The 22,148-nt window shown below is 46.7% G+C and overlaps 1 protein-coding gene across 1 annotated transcript in view; it reads right to left on the bottom strand.

Annotated features, from left to right (window-relative positions):
- The window catches only part of LOC139989771 (uncharacterized), a 59,955-nt gene that overhangs the window by 16,223 nt on the left and 21,584 nt on the right, over positions 1 to 22,148 (bottom strand). Inside the window, exons 2-3 of the mRNA XM_072008365.1 lie at positions 17,674 to 17,980; positions 14,296 to 14,528 (exon numbers count right to left, since the gene is read on the bottom strand). Of these exons, the coding sequence (XP_071864466.1) occupies positions 14,296 to 14,528; positions 17,674 to 17,980 (540 nt within the window). The remainder of the gene's footprint in view (positions 1 to 14,295; positions 14,529 to 17,673; positions 17,981 to 22,148) is intronic.

Genomic DNA, 22,148 nt, shown 5'->3' with positions numbered 1-22,148 from the left:
CGATATTTATACGATTGAGAAAACGTTTCTCTTCTGCTGACGCGTATCGGTCGGAAACAAAGCGCGATCCGTCCGGTGGAAAAACGCGTACGAGGCCAGACATACGTCCATACATATACACACGTGCGTTTCCCAGCACTCGCAGGGGATCGTGGGTGTGGAGAAAAGGCGTGGGTGCCTCTGCCATTATGTACCTGACATCGTGACGAGCTTGCGTGAGCCTCGAGGAATCGGTAGTTGCTTGGAAACCAACGGCGAAGAGTTGAGCCGGCATTTAGAATAAAAGCAACCTGCCGATCACGAGTCCGCCTTCGTTGTAGCATGTTTTCCGAGACGTTGTTGAAGAAAGTTTGCTTTTGAAAACGCACGGTGCGTGATCGCGCAATCGTCTACCGAGCTTTCAAAACTCGGATACGTTGAATATCGAGCAGGTACATATAACTTCGACATCCTACGCTAGGGCCGCAACCTCGTTATCTTTCGTGCTTCCGGACAGCCATTGTCGTCTCATGTAGACTCACAGCCATAATTCTCGTCTTTCACCACGACGGACTTTGCGTTTCCCAGCGGTATCGCAGCGACGAGATTCACGAACGATTTATGCGAAGAGCAACAATGCTACCTTCTGATCGGTTGAAGTTTTATTAATCCACGCGAAGATTTATCAAAATTCTCTTGCTTCTTTCCACGTGTTCGAGTTCACACTCTCCAACACGATCTATCTGATCGACAGTTTTCTAGTCTCGCATTCATCGATCGAGTTTCGTCAAGTTCGTTCGATTAAAGGTTATTCACCCTCGCTGTCCGCTATATCCGTGGCGCCAAGGAAGATCTTCCATCACAATGGCCCTTGTTTCTATCGGAAACTCGAAGATCGATTTCGATGGAAGTAGATTCGTGTAGCCGTAACCGTTCTACAAATTACCCGATGAATGGCTCTCATTTTCGCGCCTCTTTGTCCTGGTCGACGTTCGCCGACAGCTCGTTCTCGGTACCATGGCGCTTAACGCATCGACCCATTGTCGTTGTTCGGCACAGTCATTCCGTCAAATTGCTCTCGTCCTTGTGGATCTTGCTGCCGATTCCAGTGCGACTCCGCATCCAGATAAGGCGCCCGGCATCTGGGACTGTGGTCATCGCCGCCTTTACCCAGTTCCTCGTTGTTGTTTAACGCGCTCCGTAAATTAACGAAGTTACGCCGATTATTTGCCTTCTCTCAAGATAATCTTAATTACATCGAGGCGTACGTTTCCTTATCGCTCCTCCTCTAACAACGAGATCTCGCGCGATGGTTAACTATCGTAGGCGTTGGAACGGGGCTTTTTCTTTTTGAAACTGAATCGACTCAACTATAGACTGGAATACCGAGTCGTTGCCACACCGTGTAACAAATCTGTCTCGACCTCTGAGTCGGATTTAATCGAAAACATCATTTGTCGTGACGTAAGACGTCTGACGAGGCGAGACTCTCTCGACGGTTTCCAAACTGTCCGCTGAAAAAGAGTCACGAATCGGAGTCGTGTTTTTCGTAGAGAATTCCGGTGAGATCGGTGCGAGGACGCGAGAATCGTTCCACGATTCTCCACGGGGCCGGTAGTCGATTTATAATCGTCGCCACAGCTCGTGCATCTCTTTTCTTTTTTTTCCTTTTTCTCTCATGCTCGTCGATGGTTCTCCGTGACCGTTGTGAATGATCGTCGGAGAAAGCACCGTCAACTCATGGCAACTGAGAATCTCGATGGTTGCGTTCTTGAGGTCTGCGGAATTTTAATGCCTCCGAGTTTATGTAACGCGAACATTCCGCATCGATTAGTCCGTTATTCGTCGGCTCGGTTAATTTTTCACAAAGATATATCGCTCGATGGAAGTCACAGGAAGATGCGTGAGCGTACCTTGACCCACTCTGTCCCATAAAAAAGAGCACCGAGCGAGATATATCCCTGTTAACCGTTTTAATTTATCGATCGAAGCCAGGTCGAATTGCACAAACAGCGCATGCATTATGCATCGAAACGGGACGGTATTGTAGCGAATCAATTAATGAGATCATTTAGTTCACGCGTTCGACTTTGCCCTCGACGCAAAGAAATCCTCCCCGCTACCTGGATGCTCGAGTCCTTGCGAACCAACCCTAATGCATAATGCAACGCGAACATTCACAGAACGGAATAAACCGGAACGACGCGACGGGGCGACCGACCCGACAACGAACATTGTAAGAGCACGTTTTCGATGGACGAGTGATCGTAATCCGTGGCCTAACGTATCTCGGATGTAACCTGTGTCGTATGAAAGGAACGTCGCAGAGGGTCGTAGGGCAACCGGAAAGGATTTTACGACTTAGAAACAGGTAGTCGCGTCCAGTCTCTTTGGAAACGACAAGAACGTGATTCGAACTCGTTTCGAAAGAATTACGTCGTTTGATAAACTTTCAAGGGACGCTGGTGGAGGAAGAACGCGAAGGCTAAGGGTGTATTCGCAGGCGTGGACTTTGATACGGATGCAAATGTTATATCACAGCCGCAAACGAATAATCTTTACGGTGAAGTTAGCTATAAATTAGTCGACCTTCTGCCACGGCTCGTCTAACTCACGTCGTGTTCCGCGTTACGAAAGTCGCTACCGTAGCGTACGCAGGTTTGGTGGAAGACTTTGAGCACTTTGTCGCGGTCTCTGGACGATTTACTCCTTTTGCTAACTTGGATAATAGAGTTGGCCCGTCCGCCCTTCCTGGCGAAGACTACCGAGATTTTCGTTCGGTAGCAACGTTCCGAAGCGAAACACTAATTGCCAGCCAATGTTATCGCGGAAGTTTAACCCTTTAATACTGAAATCATAATAATACTATCCTGAACTCGTAAATTTACGGATCCCGTGTAGAGTATGGATCAATTAATCGAAAAGTTTATTCAACATCGAGCTTGTCCAGGAATATGATATTCAGCAGTGAAAGGGTCAGTGGCAAGGGCCAAGGGAATGAAGCGACGAAGAGGTTATTCGATCGAATATGGCGGATAGGTAAGAAACGAAAGAGTAATAGAAATTCATGAGGTTGTGTCGAAGAGGTAAATTAATACCATAAACGGGATAAAAAGATAAATGAGATTTTTAATTGGACGGTGTCGAAAGACAAGGGAAAAAAGAAGGTTAAAAGGCAGAAGGAAGCACGAGACATGGGTCGAAACGGAATCGATGGAGGGGAGAAAGGAGGAAAAGAGATTGCGGACGCGTGCAGTCGGTTCGGGCGAACACATTAACTTCCATACCTGAATTGCACCTCGTCTGAGTTTCGCTGTGCTAACCCTTTTACGAAAAAGAACTTCCGCGAGTTTGTTAACGACCGGATCATGTCCGATTAAGAAAGGTCCCAGTGCGAAACAAGGTTCGTTTCCGCGAGGCAATTAGGCGAAACGAGATATTCTAGTCGTGGAACCGATAGGTACACCGAACAACCGTCCAATTAGTTGAACGCGAGCAAATATTAGCTGGCACCGGGTATGGTGAAATTAGAATTCCCTGGCGGCATATCTCGCTGCCCACCCTGTCCGTTCAATTGAATAATTATGACAGGCTGTCGGATGCCTTGGTCAGGGAGTAATTGCCTATCCAGGATCTAGTTTCTCGGACGTTGGCATCGCGCAACACGCTCGTGCTTATACCAAGCTGTTTAGCAACGAGAAAACGCAGAAATCGTGGCTCGAGATTCTCAAATCGGAGAAACGTCGACGAAAAGGTTGAGGAAAGCGAAACGAAATCATCACGAACGGATCAATCTCCCGTAGAAAAGGCGTTAAATCGAAACGACCGCTTCCTTTTCGTTCGGGGTCATGTACAATTCCAGGAGTTGTGTACAGGAGCTGGATAATCCTGACTCAAGGCTGTTGTGTACGCGATGTTACGCGAATCGTTGCAACAAAAGTCGTACGTTTTGCGGTTTTCGTCTGTGGTTTCTCGTGTGGCCGAGCTTGTTGGCATTGTTATGCTCGCGCTTCTCGTTAGTCTGAAGTCGGTGCTTGTTACCGATGCGGCAGAAACGGGGGTTAATCGCCATTATCGACCCCTTTCTTCTTCATGAATTGCTCGTCCCCGTGCTAAATCTCTCTTCTTAATTCAAACGAAAGCTGTCGCTCTTGGTTCTGGTTTGAAGATCGTTGATCAATGGCAGAGCGCAAAGATCAACGAAAACCGCGTCGAGTCATTGGAAACTCGTTAAATCGTTTCGTGACGCGTTCCGTGGTTGGCAACGGCGAGAATTATCATTCTAATAGGCGGTTAAAGACAACGGGGGTTGTGTCGTGCACGTACGAGTGGAAGAGCTCGCAGGTTCAGACCGCGAAACGCTGCCCGCTCGTACACGTCCGACACAACACGAGCCAGCGCTGCTGCGTTGCTGTGTCAGGTTGAATATTGTGCGGTTATATTGTGCAGGTATATGTACAACGAAAGAAAGACTCGCGGAACGCGCGTATAATGCAGTCACCCATGGTAACTTAACTCGAGGAATAATCAAGCCTTAACGAACGTTCACTGTCCGTGGTACGCGTAACAAGGGGTTAGTCAAGGTTAGTTCTCGATCGATCGACTGTTAGATGCCACGTGGAAACGTGCGTTAAGTTCGACGTTTGCGCAGCTTTCGTCGATGTCGTCGACGCTCGTAAACTGGAATTTGCGAATCTTTGACTCTGTTTCTGCAGCCTGTTGAACGTAGCTATAGAACGAAGAAATTTGGTTTACGATCTGGTCGTAATCGCTCCCAGCAAGTACAATCATACTAGGCGCAAAATTTATTCGAACGTTTCGCAATATCGATTTCACGGGTTCCCTCCTTCTCGAAAATAAAGCGAAAAGACAGCAACGATGAAAATTCCGCGAGATACCGATCTTCGCAAACGGTTCCTCTGAATACAACCGAAATGAAGCTGCCAGCCGCACCTTTTTCTGTTTGGAACACGTCGAACAGCTAGGGAGAAGAATAAACGATGACGAACGACGTTGGGGATTGCTTTAAAACATAGGAAAATTTATCGTCTTGTGCCGCTCTTATATTATTACTCTCGCGTCTTCTGGCTCCACGAAGACAGCGCGCAGCTCGGCCAAAGCTTCCTTCTCTCGCTTTCTCATTGTATGCAGATACATTCGGGTCTAGGAACGCTATCTTCCAAGTCCTGGCGCGCCTACTCCGTTTCTCTATTTCGTACAACGCGAATATTTTGGTTTTTGGGTCGAGCAAACGTAATGCCTATTTCTCAACCAGTTTAACGTGGCCTAGAGTATCGAGTCGTAACCGCAAAGCAAAATCCTGCACGAGGAATGACTGTCCGGCCTCCTCGCGAAATACATTCCTTCTATCCTCTAATGATGATCTTCCTCCGAGATTTATGACTGTCCATCGACGCACGGTAAGTTACGGAATCCAACTGAGAAAAAGGGTTAGGAAGGAATAGTCGTTTCGTGCATGTATTTCATGTTTCTCGTCCCGTCTGCTGGTCACAGGGACGCATTCATTATGGTTTATTCATAAAACGTTGCTCGTGTACAAAGTCGTTCCGGTGGTAACGTAACCTCGATAAATTTGCACGCGTTCGCTACAAGAATTTCTACTCGAACGCAGTTGATCCGCGATTGTCGTTGTTCGCGATTCAGCTATTTGTCCTATTACGCGACTCGTGGGTTTGTTCGTCCGCGAAAGAGCAGGACTACGCAGGATTAATATGGTTTCCGCGAGTTTCCATTTGGGAGCGAACGATATTGAGAACCACTGCGTGGCAAAGATGTGACGGTATAAATTACGAGCTACACGAGTACCTACAGTGGATGTTCAATCTGTGCAGGTGGTCGAGCTAGCAGTCGGATGTCCAAGACGGGATGTATGCGGAAAGATTACAAGAGACAATCAGCCGGTTTTTCTCAAGGTTTGATAACGAGACACCTAGCTAATGCAGATGCCACGGTGCAGGTAAGTGCAACGTAAAAGTTGAAGGTGCCTACCGAGGCCGTTTTTTGAACTTTGACGATAAGCTATCGCGACTCGTCGAGATAGGAGTTTCTTCTTTCGTTTCACTAGAGAGATTAATCGAGATCGCGTCGTTTTTCTGTCCAATGACGAAGCGTCTTTACGATCGCCCGTTTTATCGGCGTTTGCGTTAATCGACATTAGCTCGGAGGAGAATGCACGGGAATCGTTCGCTAGTCTCCTTGTGCATAGACGGTATTAAAATTTTCTCTCGGCGAGTACTTTACATTCCGCGATACGAGTATCTAATTACTTTTTGCATTGGAAGCGAATCGTTCCTCTCGAGTTTAGCGTGAAACGATCCACAGGAGGATCTCGTAGGAGATAAACGTCAGAGAGAAGCACGCTTTCGTTCGCCGTGAGATATTACTCGTAAAGTTTCCTAACGGAAACTGCAGGAAAGCTGTCTTTCAATCCTCTGGAACGTCCGGCAAAAATTCATTCTATTTCCGAGCGAAGAAGAGATCGATCGACAAGTTAAGAAAGAAACGCGTAAGATAGCGGATTTTGCGATTCTTTATTCGAGAAACGGCGATTGGCCGACGATGTAGCGGACGTGGCACTAGCTGCAAATAAATTGCATCGCCCAGCGGTCTTATGCTAATTTGCTTGGCACGAGTGTCTATTACGAAAGGTAGCGCGAAGAAAAAAAGGGAAAGACGGCGCAGGATGGTGTGCGCGCGCGACTTGAACGTAGAAAACAACCGACAACTCCTGCTGACCGGTTGTCGCTTGAAGTTTCACGCGATCGCTACCAAACGCTTATTAACTCGATGGCTGTAATAGCGTGTAATATTATATAACTTCCAACGAACGAAGAACAGACGAATCTGCCCGCAGGAGATTTATTCCTAAACTATGCTCTGTAAATCACGTTTCTCGAACAGTTCAAAAGATGTAATCTTATCCGGTCGTGTGACTTACCGAGCAGCATCCTGTTTCTGCTTTTTCTCGCAACTAGTAGCCTTCTCTCGATAATACGCACCCGCGATCGACCCGCACCGTTCCCAACGACTATTATACGTATACACGGTGTCGAATTCGACCGCCGTTAATTATCAACTTCTCCGGTCTTACGAGCGGCAACATTCTGACGGAATCGTCTGAGACTCTTCAGCAGAAGCGGTAAGCGTAACTAGACTCGTCTGTTATCTGGGACTTTCATCGAACGTGGCGAGCCATTTTCCACGCGTCGAGACAATGGATTATGAAACAGTCGAGACACCGTTTTACGCTACCTGATCATCGAGAATTATTCATCGGGTTAACTGGGATATTCGTTTCGAGCAACGTCGAACGTTCTCGTTTGTTGGTCGATTATCGAATTAACGCACCGACTATCATTGATCGAAAGTTGTCAAAGGTAGACCGTAAACGGGAAATTTCATTGACTGGCGTAAAAGGAGCGTATCTGATTGGAGCGAAGCCATCGGACTCGTTTGTGAAATGTGGGATCGACGATGACGCAGTAAACGTTCTCCACGAGAATGTACGTGGTCGTGAACGAGCACGCACCGAACACCGGGACTACGATGCATCGCACTCGTATCTACCGACATTCGAACAAAAATAGAAATAACACGGTGCTTAGCATGTGAGGGTATGTCTGGTGTGTACGAGGCGGGACTATCGATAGCTGACAGCTGACCCTATGGGGTCAGCGCGAGTAGGCGAGTCTTCACGGACCAGCGGAAAAGGAAGTCGTGACTGCGATCCTCCCTTTTGTCAGCTTGGCCGTACGATTGATTTTTAACGCGTATTTTACTGTTCATCGCATTTTCCATCTGTTTTCTTTTTCGTGGCAAATGGAACCGATGCTACACGAATTCGGTTGCTATCGAATCTTGGTTTAAATCTTCCGAGTTAAAGCATCGACGATAGCGAGCGATTCTTCTAGTCTCTTTCTTTCCTGTTATACGAATACGAAAATTATCGGACAATCGGTGTGGACCGAACGAAACACCGATTGCCCGCACGACATGCGTCGAGACGTCGTTTATTTCCCGTGGTTTAAACGGTTTAACTCAGGGCACTCGCGTAAGAGGCTTACGCGATAAGGAGGTCCGATGGAACGGCATTTCTTCGCTGCCACCTGTCAGGAACTCGGTTCCGTCAGGTCAGGTGTAATTCCGAAATAAGAGCTACGTCGGCGTCCCATTAAAATGACGGGCATGTCTGTGGCGATGCGAGTCTCCATTCACGACGTCAGACAGGCATCGTTAATCTTGCGTGAGGTCCCCTTTTACCCAGAAACAACGAGGTGGCCGTTGATTCTGGTAGCGAGCAGCCTGGCAACTCCGGGGAACCATTAAAAATGATAACTAGCCTCAGCCCTTCCGATTGGCATCTCCTACGCATTTCGTTGAATCTTGGTCTTCTTCTCTCGTCTCGGAAACAAGTTCTCCGAGGGTTAATAGCTGTATATCCTTTCTCGTATCTTGCTCAGGGAGACGAAAGTCCATTTTACTGAGTTGCACCTTCGCGCAGATTTCCATGGAAAGAAATTCGTTTTCGTTTTAACGCTCGCAGCGTTTCCATCTCGCTCATCGCACTCGTCCGGCTTTTATTCGCCTCCGCGTGCATTTCCGACGGCTGACCAAACGCCAAGAGCGAAAGCAGGTTTGCGATCGTTGTTTCGAGATTGATTAAAACAATATCCAGCAAGGTAATTCGTTTTCGTGGAGGGCATCCATTGGCCGTTATAGTAGCTGGCTTCTAGCCCAGCGACGCAGCTACTCAAATTTCGCTTTGTCAAATTTTCATCGATCTCTCGTTACTTCGCCCGTCCGAAATTGTTAACTGTGATTCCGTTTCGCGGTTAACGACTCGCCGAACGTCGAGCAGCGTGCAATTATCGCGACGCCGTTGCGACCCTCGCTCACGCCCGTTCGTATACATGGCGAGGAAAAAATTTGTCGAAACGTTTTATGGCCGATTACGCGACGGTGAATATCGCCACTCTAGTATCTTCAGGGAGAAAGGCCTGTGCCACAGCCGCCGCCCCGAATTACGACCCGGGACTATGGCAGCGGCTTTAAAGCTTTCGCGATAACTAATGGCACTAGAACATAAATAGTGACTCGATAGAAATGATTCTGGTCACCCTAGACACTTTGAAGAACCTCGTAACTGCTCGTACCTGTATGGTTTTACTTTGAATTATCGGGGAACTTTGTTAACGCGTTCCATGTTCTGTGCACCATCGATGATAGCACGAGGAGATAGTACGAGCAGGTTTCTAGTCGCAGGGTTTTAGAGAATTCCAGAAGTTTCGTGTAAACTCGAACATAACTAAACAGATGGAAAAGCAATTATATGAAAACGTAAGATAAACATTCAAGCGGCAGTACAAATAAACCAACTGAAAATATGAGGGAAAGAGACTAAAGCGAAGTCAAATAAATAGCAAAGAGTTAACGAGGTTTTCCAACTTTTCTTCAATGTCGTTTCTATGTTTATCGACTATACACAGCTTACACTTGTATTAGATAAAAAGTAACGAATTACGTTGAACTTTTCGCTCGTCGAAGCAACGCCATAGCTCTTTCCTTCGATTTCGTCGCGGTTTCGAATGATTTTCTCGCGCAAACTGATGCAAGGCATTAGTCATCGCGGAGTCGAGTAAACAAGAGACATGCGATGTTTTCTCTCGGGATTGCGATGTGATTCGCGGAGAAATCGAATTAGAAAATCGACGACCTTCCCTCACCAGCTACGACGATTCCGTCATACATCAACCGAGACAAACACCGGTGCGTTATCCTCGCTTCGAGTCGCCGGTTTCTGCGTAAAAATCGCAATCGCCGTTGATGCAAATGCGAGGAAACGAGGTGACTGAGCCGTATCGAAAAGTGGTACGGTAATGCATATCCGGTCGTGTTGGAAATAATCGTCGCGTTGGAAATACACGATACGGTTGCGCGATGCATCGCCCGTAGCGTTTACCCGATCAAACGATCGCGTTTAATCGGTAGGATCGTAAATCGTCGCAAGCTACCGACGAAGATGGGTGATAGTATGGCACTGGATCTGCTATAACAGTATCTGGCAAGCGAGAAAACTTGGCATAAAGTGAAATTCGAAACGTTTCGGAGAAACATCGACGATAGGATGCCGTTGGTACCTACGGGTTCATGATGTTCGCGTCTCTTGTTTCATCTAGAATTTGATGGTAATTCGTGGAACACCGTGGGCTGTAATATACTGCATCTTTCGAATGGGCACCGTACGCACGGCGTTTTTAGAAGGTCTTAACGATCGACAGACGTTAACCCAGTTACTTTTCCGGGGGCACGAGCCGGGACCTAGGGTGAGATTATAAATCAACGTATTTCGGTATCACGGAAGCCACGCTGGCTGACTATTAATAAACCCTAAGGTTCGTGTCGCACTTAGTTGCGGATCTGCATACATCATGGACGATGTAGAATCTCGGCAGCAACAAGGAACTTGCACATCCGCGTCCGAAGCAAATTTGATACTTAGCCAATTTCGTTCTGGCTGTGAAACTGACTCATTCGCGGGCGGAAAAGCTCAGTGATAAAGTCGTGATCCGTAGGTTCGACAGACGGATGGAGTAAACGCGTCTTCCTCGGCAGGTGTCAACGCAAGGGGTTGCTCGTGATAATTATAGATGTTAACTGGAGCACGCCGTCTCGTCGGGCACTCGTTGCAAAGAGCTGTCAGTTTGGCAAAGGGTTTTTACTTCGTGAACTCTCTCGCATATTTTTTCGTTGACCGTAACACCGCTCATTCGTAGCCGAAGCAGCTTTCGTCGATCTCGATCGATCTTTGTCGCGTTTCGTTGCGTTTTTCTTCCTCGTCTACGACTGCCGCGTTCGCTCCGTAATTTATATAACGATTTAGCAGCATTGTGCGAGCAATATTACGACTGAGGATAGGATTGCTCGCATTCTACAGTACAGTATCGGGCCATGACACAACGAAAAAAAACCCAATGTATCTCATTAAATTTATGGGCTTCTCTCCCAGCGGAGATCCCTATTGGCCCTGGCCCTGTACATTTATCACAATCGGTTGTTGCCGCTGATTGGCCATACTTTCCGCGTGGGTGTACAACCAAACGATATATCGAATGATCCCTGCCGAGATAAAGTACGCTTTAGAAAGTAGTACATAGCAGTCCTTCGACGTGCAATTAACGTTTTCGCGTTTTATGAAATACTTCTCGCGATCCAACGAACACGCGATCGATCGTTCCAATCCTATTTAGCGGTTCGACGTCTAATCGAGAGATTTTTTGTTTCCTCCTTGTCCCGATGAGCGCTTCTCTGTTCTTTCCCGTGCAGACTCTCTCCTTGAGAAGTTAAACGGTCGACGATCTCCGTAGTCGTGTGAGAGAGGTCGGTCGCGATTCGCGCGAGCCACTCCAAGATTACGACTTATGAAACGTCCTTTATGACGTGACTGAGTTCAAGTCTTCGCAAGACATCTGTGCTGTCTTTGCAGACAGAAATATGCAGTCCGTGTGATCGTAAAGCACGAAATTCGAGCGCAACGGTATCACGGGCGAGACTATTCGAACCACCCCGAGAGCATCGAGCGTTAATTCGTGAAGATCCGACAATACGATGTCGCGTATTTACACGGCCCGCCATCGATTCCGACAATAGTCGACGAGAACTTATGCTAATGTTGCTTGGCGAAGCTCGAATGGTAATCGCTGCGAAATGCAAATTATACCCGCGGTGTTATTGCACCTTTGCATTGGCAATTACATGGCCCGCTTATTGCGATTTATATCGAGATGGTTTTTATTTTCAATGTCATGCGGAGTCTCGAGAATATCATACGGTAGGTTTTAACAATCTGTGCGTACATACCGTTCGTCGCTCGAATCTCCCGGTCTCAGCACAGAATATAGCAAAAAATATAGTAAAAATGTAGTGAAGATAAAGAAACGTGATTCCTGAACGTTGAATTGGTACGGAAAGTAACTTGACAGAGAAACGATACGAACAACTTGGTTGAAAGATGTTTCGCTAGATCGCCTAGGAATGTAGTTCAATCTAATCCACGACGCGTGGATTGCAGTCCAGTAGGGATGCGATAGATCTATCACGATTAATTGATTCATTAAGATCGCTAGTGAAGTTTAATGACTTGCCGAGCTCTCGTCACTGAAAATCTATAGCTACGCTGTTTCGCATCTAGGGAACGCATCCGTTTTCGAGCATCGTTCGTATTCGTTTAAACCAAACGAAACACTCAGCGTGTAAACTTTCGGTAATAACGATTCGAAAGTCTTCTATTCTTATATATAAACGTTTTCTATTTTCTATCTTCCACGAAGCTTTACTTCGCAATGACTCACGAAATAACGCTATTAATTTAGGATTTTGCACACTGATAGACTAAGAACGATTTAGAAAAGTAGTGGAACCACACTTTCTACCGAGCGCAAAAACCCTAGCGATTGCTTTTCAAACGCGTTACGCTCGATTTGTTGTCTTTATTAACCGTTTGTCTGTTACATTTTTGCGGTTCGCTCAAATATTTGCAGTTAACCTCCATGCGTATTTCTCTGTTCAAGCTTTGCGTAATTTATTGTAAACATCAGCGAGACGTCCTCGGTTGCGATATTATCGGTGACAAACCGCGTTCGATGAGACATTGTTAGCACCTAATTGACCCAGTCGCTAGATTATTCCTCGTCGACGGAACTGAGTCATCTCTGTTTTCCAACCATCTACGGTAAACACGTATACAATTTTCAGGTTACGTGTTCATTACTTCGAGATAATGCAACGGTCACACGTAGAAGCACAGCATGTTGGTCGAAAATTTCAACACGAGGCGCGATCTATCGGTCGTATATGCGGAATTTGATTATATCAAGCTGGATCGAAAACGAGGAAGAGAAAGGGGCGTATCGATCAAGCTGTCTGTAATGGCGGGATAAAACGGTGCTACAAAAGTATCGGGTTGCACGAAGTGCACCTTTAAACCCAACCTGCATCCGCGATCAATTGCACAATCCTGACTACCGGTTCGAAAAATGAAGTTTTATGGATGGAAAACGATTCCTTTGTCGGCGAACCTTTTTCTTTGCAATTTCGAATTTCCAGCGAGAGAATTTCGTATCTCGTCGAATCCGGTGGATCGATCCGGTCAGAAGGTCGAAACGAGTTTCACGTTTGCGTGGACAAGCGCGCGCGATTGCGAGCAGACCTTAAGCCCGCGCATCGACGACAATCAAGCGTAATATACAGGTAGGAGAACCGATAATTTAGTCGGGGATCAAATTTCGTGCATAAATATAGTGTTGCATGATTAGCACGACACGATGCATCGCGATGGACCACCGTGAGAGAAGGCGCGTGTCGTCTGTTCAATTACGGCCATACTGATTTTAAAAGGGTGCGTCGATCCTCATAAGCGGTTCGTAGTATCGATTGGAGAACGCATCGCGTGTTTGGATTGAATCAGGCATCGACCCGGAAGACTTGCTTTTAGAATCGATTAGCGACGCTCGTCGAAATACAAATTGACGAATAGTTGCAATAGAATTGTTGGCGTTTGCGGTTGCAAGGAGCGCTAGCGTAACGAACACCTCGATAAATTCTGACGCTCGATCGTACGCGGTCGCGTAGCTAACCGGAGATAAGGAAAAATAATTCCACCAACATTCCAACGAACGCATGGACTATGTATACCCGTTTTCCGTGACACTAATGGGCAGGCATGAAAGCCGAGAAATTTACGTGACCAATTTTTTTTCTAGTTCATACTAGATAAGCATGTTTTGTCTAGTCATCGAATTCGCGGTTCGCCGATAATGTCGCTGTTCATTAACCGTCGTGTACGCAATGAGCCAGAAAACTCTCGCGCGCCTCCGTCGGACAAAGTTTCAAATCGTTGGCGATTTGCGTTTTGATATCGGCGATAGTGTGTCCTATAAATTACGTCGGAATACCGCGACTCTTTGACTTCTTGCTAATAAATTCTCCGTAATACACTTTACACGATTAATGGTACTTTCTCCTCGGTGATAAAGTCTTCCTTGTTGCTTCGTGGCATCCATCGTTCTGCGCCGTGCAATGTATCTACTTACATCTGCCTTTCTCTGTCTTTCTCTCTGTCCGTTTTTCCCTCTCTTACGCTCGATTTATCTATCGTGTAACGAGCCTACGGTCGCGGGTTAGTTTGTCGTTCGATCGAGAAGCATGTTCTACTCGACTGCAGCGTGAATTTGCATGGCGCGTCGTCGTGGCAAATGGTCGCGCGGGATTCGTATCGGGACAAAAGGAAGATTTACTTACATAGAAGGAGAGCTCGACGCGGTGCGAGAGCTTAGGCACGCAGGTGAGCGCTTCCGATCTGCAGCATCCGGTGTCGTCTGAGCACCTGTGCAAGATGGCGCAGTGTGGAATGTAGGTGATCGACGGGCTTGGGTAAACGTCACGAACCGGAATCACCCTCGGTCGTGGCCATCGGCAGCTGCCCTCTCGCGATACCTTCATCGCGTGTTGAAGAGCCTCTCGGATTTCCGCCGCTGAAACACAGTTCGTCAATTCGCTATACCGACCTTGCTTGCCAAGACAAATCGAGGAAAGTTTAGCCTTGGAAAAGAAATTGCCTTCTATTCTCTTGGTCACTAGACGCGCGAGATGTCGCGTGACAGCTCGCTTCGACATTTCAAAACGAATCTGTAAGGCAGGTGACATAAGTCATGCGAGCTTTCTATTGATTCAGCGCGCAGATACCTAATCGCTTTCTACGCGTTTCACGGAGCGTCGATAATTATGCCGCAGCTATCGCTCGCTGCAATTTGTATGGACGACTACGGGAGAAACTACATTGTACCTAGAAATCAATAAATCCTAGTTCAAACAGCCGCGACTCGAGGTGCCAGGAAGAATCCATGGAGGTTAAGACGCGTTCCTACGATCGTGCCTCGATATTAAGATATAAACGCGCGCTAATAGCCGCATAAATAAAGACAGTGTTGCTGCAACGCCTGCACTGACGGCTATGCACTCGGTGTCGCGGTTACATATCCGTGGGGCACGAGATTCATGAGTCTGGTCACGACAAAGCGGGGTATTTTTAGCAAAACGTCGTAACAAAGTTTTCTCGACGGCGTCTCGACGATTGTAAATTGGAGGTTTATGGTCTGCCCGGGAGCCAGACTCGTCGGATCTCGTCGATGGGGTTAATCGGGCCAAGTTCGGAGCAACTCGATTCCAGCGAGACATCGCGGAACCGTTGTGCATAATCGAAAACTATTGCGGCTGATCGGTGAACCCGGAGATGATCGGGAATTGCACTCGACGTTCGTTAAACTATCGTTTGTCAACGATCGTATCCACGGATGACGTACAAATGTCGGTCTTTAGATGACTGTGACTAAGAGCGATGCCTCTGGGCCGCGCGCGGATATAAAACCAGGGTTATGCGGTTCGCGAAATTACTTCAGGCCGCGCTTCGAAGAAGCAGCTCTCGATCTCTTAACGAGAGAGCGCCGTTCGTTTATTCGAGGAACCGCGACCTCCAGTTGCCTGGTTCGTTTCGGCCGATGAAATTGCGTTGTCGCGGTGTGAGAACCGCGAAAGAAAAGAAGCTGATTCAAGACAAGGAGGGAACGATGACGAAACAATTACGGTAGTCCTTCGAGATATCGTGAGGTCTTGAATTACGCCATCAGGCAGTAACATCGATAGACATCAAGGACATTGCGCATCTTTCTCGTCATCTCGCTATATCTTTACTACCAGCTATACTTATTAAACATTATTTCTTCGTGTTAGACAGATCGAGGAATGCAACATCTGTAACGATTAGTACCGATTATTAAACGCGATGATTATTTCTTGAAATTAATAATAATTACCATGTCATATCTACGTATGTATCGTATCAAAAAGTAGTAAACCGAGGGTCAAAATTACGAAGAACCACCTGACCGATAATAACGGGTGCTCTTCGAGGTTGAACATCGCTCATCAGAGTTCACGAAAAAAAAATTCACGGTTGCCGTCGGTATATTTCACGAAAGGTCCTACTTAATTTCTGCCGTACGATTTCCTACGATAGCCGAGGGATCTCGTCTGCACCCTGTCCCGTCTTGACCGAGCATGTATCGCGGATGGCATCCATCTTGCGGTCAGTGTCGTCTAATGACCGCTTACTCCAAAATTGTTTCTACAATAGTTTTGTGGAAATTACTTGCAGGGAATTTTAACTGTAAAGAGCAAGCTAAGGATATCGAAAAAGAAATTGCGAACAGCGGCAAAAGCAGCAAGGGAAAACGGAAAAGGCAATTTGACTGGAGAGGAAAGAGCAGGAAAATTGCAACTAGTAATACAAACATAACGATATTCGTTGTGAGCGATATACATAGGTACGAGCGGAATGACGACGCGTGGCGCGGAAGTGTAAATAAAACGAGGGAGAAGTTTCGGAAATGTCTCCTGGCGGAGATTATTTTCTTTGGTTTAATCTTCGTCGGCGATCTGGCTTTATGCTAATTTCGAACGTAGGCGTTATTCTCGCCACGGCTGCACTGACACGAGATTATATCGGCGCGTTTACAATAGAGGTACGACCGTCAGGGAAGCTAAAGTATGCTCGCTCGTCGAACATCCTGTATTCAAACGTATTCTGGAATGTATTATAAGAGAAAGGGATTAGATCTGATTGTCCTTGATTTTTCCGCCGGCCAGATTAATTCTCTTTCGCGCGACCGCTCCGTTTCAAACGAGGTTGTCTTAGTCCGAATTATCGTGGTCTTGATTTGTCGCGGCGAATACGATCGTTGCAAAAAGTTACATTTAATTCGCACCGCGATGTTGCCCTGCAACAGAACTTACCGAGAACAAGCAACAATGAGGATCGAGCAAGCATTGATAGACGGCGTGTCTGAAGCGCGGTAAATTGATTCGAGCGGCTCGATATGAATTAACAGGTAATAGCAGAGGGGAAAGGGGAGAGTATACAACCCGTGTAATACGCCAGAGAACCCGAACGAAGGGCGGTTGAAGTTGCTGCAATCACGGTGGCTACGGCGCAGTCGTCATCATTAATTTGCATATTGATAGGTTGCCGTTACGATCGAGCGTTGCTTCGCGTGATAGAAGCCGTCGATCGAGAAGGAAGGGTCACTTGCAGAACATTGCTCGAGAAGCTAAACCGTCTTTGAGAGAACAAACGAAAACGTGAAGTTTCTAATAAGTTCGCGGAAGGTAGATACACGATGCAAAAAGATTAGTCTTGTCGTCTCGGTTTATTCGACGATGACGATATTTACGTACATTTCCTGTACATGATACTGTATTTATTAATTTTTAGTCGTCGGCCGCAATTAACGAGAAAGTCATTCGCTTTTTGTCTGATATTTATGTTGGAGGAATAATTGGTAGCGAGGTTGAAGTATCGTGTTGACGAGATATATAGCTACGAGACCACCATCGTCGATTTAATAACGATTAATAACGATACAGCTATAAGAGAAAGAGAGCAGACAGGTGCAGTTTCGAGGGCGCCCTGCAAATATTTGCATAAATCGACAGGATGGAATTTCGATTACGGTACGGTTGTCGAGACAAGGTTTTTCTCTACGCGATCAGAATTCTCTGTATGTCTCTTTTTTCCATTCAGCCATCGAAGCATGTACGTCGCATAGATCGAAGCCAACTTACTCTTCCCATTCTTATTGTATTGCTGCATGTTGCTTCTGGTTTCTTTGACGCTCTCTCGAGTACCCAGAGACTGCCACTTGTGAACGCTGTGCGCCGACATCGACGGGTAGTCACTTTTCGATTGGTAGCCGTTGTACTGCGCCCCTGTCCCACCCTCATACGTTCTCGGATCCCGGTAATCGTAATTCTGGGTAACCACAGGCTTTGGTGTAGTGGTAGTGGTAGTCGTGGTAGTCGTAGTGGTGGTGGTGGTCGTTGACGAGGTGGTCGTGGCCGGAGTTTCTTCGTCCTCGTCCTCGGTGTAGTCCTGAACGAAGAAAGAAATCTTGATGAATTTTTAGCTGAAATATTCGGGATGAAATACTATCTAAGATTCGCTGGCGCGATAGCTCGTGCTAGCGGTGAAGAAATCCAAAAAAATTAATCACAGTTTCGTGATCGTTTTCTGAATCGTGGGTGGGCCAACACTCCCCTGCAGCTGGTCCGCGAGATTTTTGCCCTGCGATAAGGTTAATAAGCGAATTTGCATCTCATCGCGACGCGCCATTCGCTGCACGAACGAAAACTGTCCGGAAGGAGAACAGAGGTCTACTTAATCGCAGTTTGCAACATCTGGATGCTTTGATCTCGAGCCGCCTAATAGAAACAATCCCTGCGATCGCGCGCGTGTGCACGTACAATCCGGGCAGAATTTCTCCGTGGATGCTTGGTTTACCGTCGACACTTCGTGTAGCTGCCAGCTGCGAGCTGCGAGCCTCTCGTCGATGAACACTCGAAACTCGTGGTAGTCTGCCGTTTCTTTTTCGCGTGCCTTTCGTTTTATGCCACACTCGAGATCCCATTCAAACGCGCTTTTTTAGGGCCGTGCCGCCAGCTCCGGCACCGATTACGCTGCAACAAAAACATGCATCCCGTCGATATACCAGATCTTCGCGAGACTTTTTTCCACGATTAAACCCGAGTTACGCGAAATTTCACGCCCGAATTTCGAACGCGGCCTACGTTGTTATCCTATTATCGTTCCTACCGTATCGGACATTGTCCTTTAAATCTCTACTACGCATAGAGGTAACAGGTAATTGAATAGAAACGGCCCGAGGCAAAGAAACGACTGTCTGTTTTCACTTATCCCTTGGCGAGCGGGTTCGATCTGATAGCGGTGGCCGGAGGTCGTGGGACTAAAAATCGAAATAATTTATCAGTAACCGGACAAAAGGCGGTTGGAATTAACTTGTCCGACACCCAACGTGCTCACAATGCGTCCAATTACTCGAAAACCGATGTATCGTTCGTTATGCAACAACGGTTATCGTCGCGTTCCTTTGGTCGTGTGTGTCTGCTAGTAGTGCGGATACACGCGTAACTCACTTTAAAGAATGTTTTACGAACGATGAGAAAAGATTGATTTCCTCGTGCAGCTCGTTTCGAAAGGTCGGTGAATAATGACGTTGTTATCGCAATTACAAACGCGGCTCCTGTCTGTTCGCGTCGCGACATTTATTCGCGCACGATCTCTCGTGGTTATGCGTTTCTCATCGTCGAACGTTACTTTATGAAAGAAATCCATTTACGTTGGGAAAAAAACCTTGGCCGCTTCGATCGGTATAACGATATTTTGTTCGTAAGCATCTCAAAGCTCCCTTGCCGTATGAACAAGATTAAATATACGAGTCTTCTCTTCTCTTTGATCTCGTATCGCAAGAAGCGGATTAGGTCGCTAATAAATTCGGTCGATGCGCGTTGCACTATCGTTAACGATTTCAAAGGATTCAGGAGGGTTGAGAAGAGGTCGGCTTTGGGCCAAATTTAAAGACCATCGATATCGCGCTTTCTGAATTTTGCTTTTGTATATCTCGTTCACCGGTTCCCGCGAAACCTTTTAAGATCTATAAATCGAAAAGTTTCTCGTGTTCGACGGTGTCCGCAGTTTTCTCTGCTCGTCGAACTTTGTTATGTACACAGATGAGTAAATGCGAGTACTATCGTGTGCGGCCGCGATTAGATATCAGTCGGTGTCGGAGAATAATAATTAAATTCAATGGTGAGCGGTAGCGATAAACGACGGTAAAAAGGAGAATCAATTTCGGAGAATTGAACGTCCGCGTTTTATGATGGCGCGTCGCGGCGGAATGTCAAGGGTCACCGAATGCGCAAGCGGTCCTGATCTTCGCGCGACCATCTTCGCGAGTCACAGATCGTGAAAATTCACGATAAAAATTCCGAGGTTGTCGACACGCTGTTTATTCCGTATTAACCGGTTAGCTGCGCTACAGGATTTCGCCACTCATCGTCGAAACAGTTGGTAACGCGTTGTCAACGCCGATAACATCGTCCCGTTTTACCATTATAAACTAGACCATACGCGTTTTTCTTTCAAATGAATGCCATTTCTCAAGAGGCCCGCCGATGATTAATCGATTACGAGTTACGGAACCGACGATCTACGCGCGTATCGCGTGTACGTTTTCAACGATTTATCGTTAGTCGACTTCTAAAATTCCGACGATTGATTTACGCGGGCGAACATCGCGATCGAAACGTTCACGACGGGCAAACGACGGATTTAATGGAAAATTCTTTCGGGCCGATGGAAACGGTGCAGAGATCACGAAGAGAGATCAAGTTGGTTTATATGCACGCCAGCTGGCTACAGGAACGAGCACAGTCGTTAAGTGCATTATCGTGCATTGTCTTCGCGCCGCTATAAAATATTAGTCGCGTGTATCCCTTATAAAAAGATCACGGTTTGTTGGCACGACTTTCAGAAAAACAGCGCAGACGATTACATCGCACGAGTACAAGATTCGATCTTTGTCGTCCACGAGAGCCGTTCGATTTGTTCGCGTTTCATGGGTGAAGCGGAGGGCACGTAAAACGAATCGACTAGTGTCGTATGGTTATTAGTATCGGCGCTACCCGTTACTGATTCGAAGGAGAGTTGTGCAACGGTCGCCGGAAACACGCATAAGTGTCTGGTGAAAAATTTACAATGCCATAGAGCGTATTTATCCTGCGAAGATCGCACAACCGACTATGTTGGCAGTAAAGAGCCCGGTTTCGAACAACGGAACAGCGCAGTTTGTATTGCTTGCCGAACAGTAAATGCGGTTACAAATTGGTTCGGAGCAAAAGGTCTTCGAGGTGTAAACGAGAGAGAAAAGAAATATTTTAAACGCCCTTAAACGTAGCTTACGCGGCACGGCAAACGTTAAGAACCATTGCTGTGGTACGGCTACACCTCCTGTTATTAAATATCGGGTCCAGGCATCGTACCACCGCTGGACCACCCAATAATCCTAGTCTGGTGGGTCCGCTTAGAGCTGCCGTAATTAATGGAAGAAGCCAGTCATTTACATTATGGAAATCTCGGTTACATATTTTTGTGTTAGGAGCGGCATTCACGAGGGCCGGTGTTCTTGCAAAAACGAACAGGAAATCTGCCTTTATCCATCAGTGGCCATTCTAATTTTGCTTGATGTTCGCTTTTGCCAAGATGTCGTCTTTTACCGACCGTTTACGCTCGATATCGAATCACTCTTGGCAAAGATATCTCGATTTATATCCGAGGTTGACGTCAATGGTTAATCGAAATTGGAACCTGGGGCGAATCAAGGACGGCCAGCAGACCAGTCGTTAATAAAGTTTTTTAACGCATCCGCCACGCTGCGCCGGTGGAAATAATATTCGCAGATCGATTTTCGTAGTAACGAGCGTAAAGCCGAGCGAACCATCCCGTCAGTCTTTCCGGTGATATTTTTAACTACGAAGAGACGGATAGAAAGAAATGGAGAAAGAAAGAGAGAAAAATAGCAGGAAAAAAATGTAGAAAGGTACCAAAGCGGTGGATGCGAAGGCACGGACAACTCGGTGTGTGATCCTCATACAAATCGCAGGTTCATCGTTCCAAGAAAGGGATCGCCTGGCTGCCAGGCTGTCTGCCACCGCGAGTCGTTGGCATTGAACATGGGAGACCATAAACCGACTACGATCGTCATTGATAATGCGTTGCCGTAACTTCTAGGAATGGATTCGCGCCCATTGCAACTAATCGATATGAATGACAATCGCTCGAGACACCAATGGGCACCTTAATTGTCGGATGATACTTGCAGCCGTTGGATTCGTCCATGCGAACGCGTTATCGAACCACCAAATGGGCGTAAACCGTTTATTGAACTAGAAAATCGATGTTTCACGAGCTTTTCAGTTTCCTCGCACGACAAAGCGTTCACAATTATTTCCGAATATCTTACCAGATCTTATTAATCGTTCATATTATCGTTGCTTGTTAACGATAATCGATTTGTAATAGACAACGAAAGATCAAACGACTGATTGTTCCTCATTCCGCGCGTCATACATCTAATAGTCCGTCATAGTGGAATCATTAGTGGAACATTTTTGTCGGTGAGTCGACGAGTATCGTTATCACGACTAGATCGGTATTCATCGCAGCCTCTACAAGCTGTCTTATC

The sequence above is a fragment of the Bombus fervidus genome, chromosome 8 (genome assembly GCF_041682495.2).
Source record: "Bombus fervidus isolate BK054 chromosome 8, iyBomFerv1, whole genome shotgun sequence".
Classification (NCBI taxonomy): Eukaryota; Metazoa; Arthropoda; class Insecta; order Hymenoptera; family Apidae; genus Bombus; species Bombus fervidus.
Note: the sequence above shows the minus strand (reverse complement) of the source record. Positions and strands in the feature narration are given on the sequence as shown.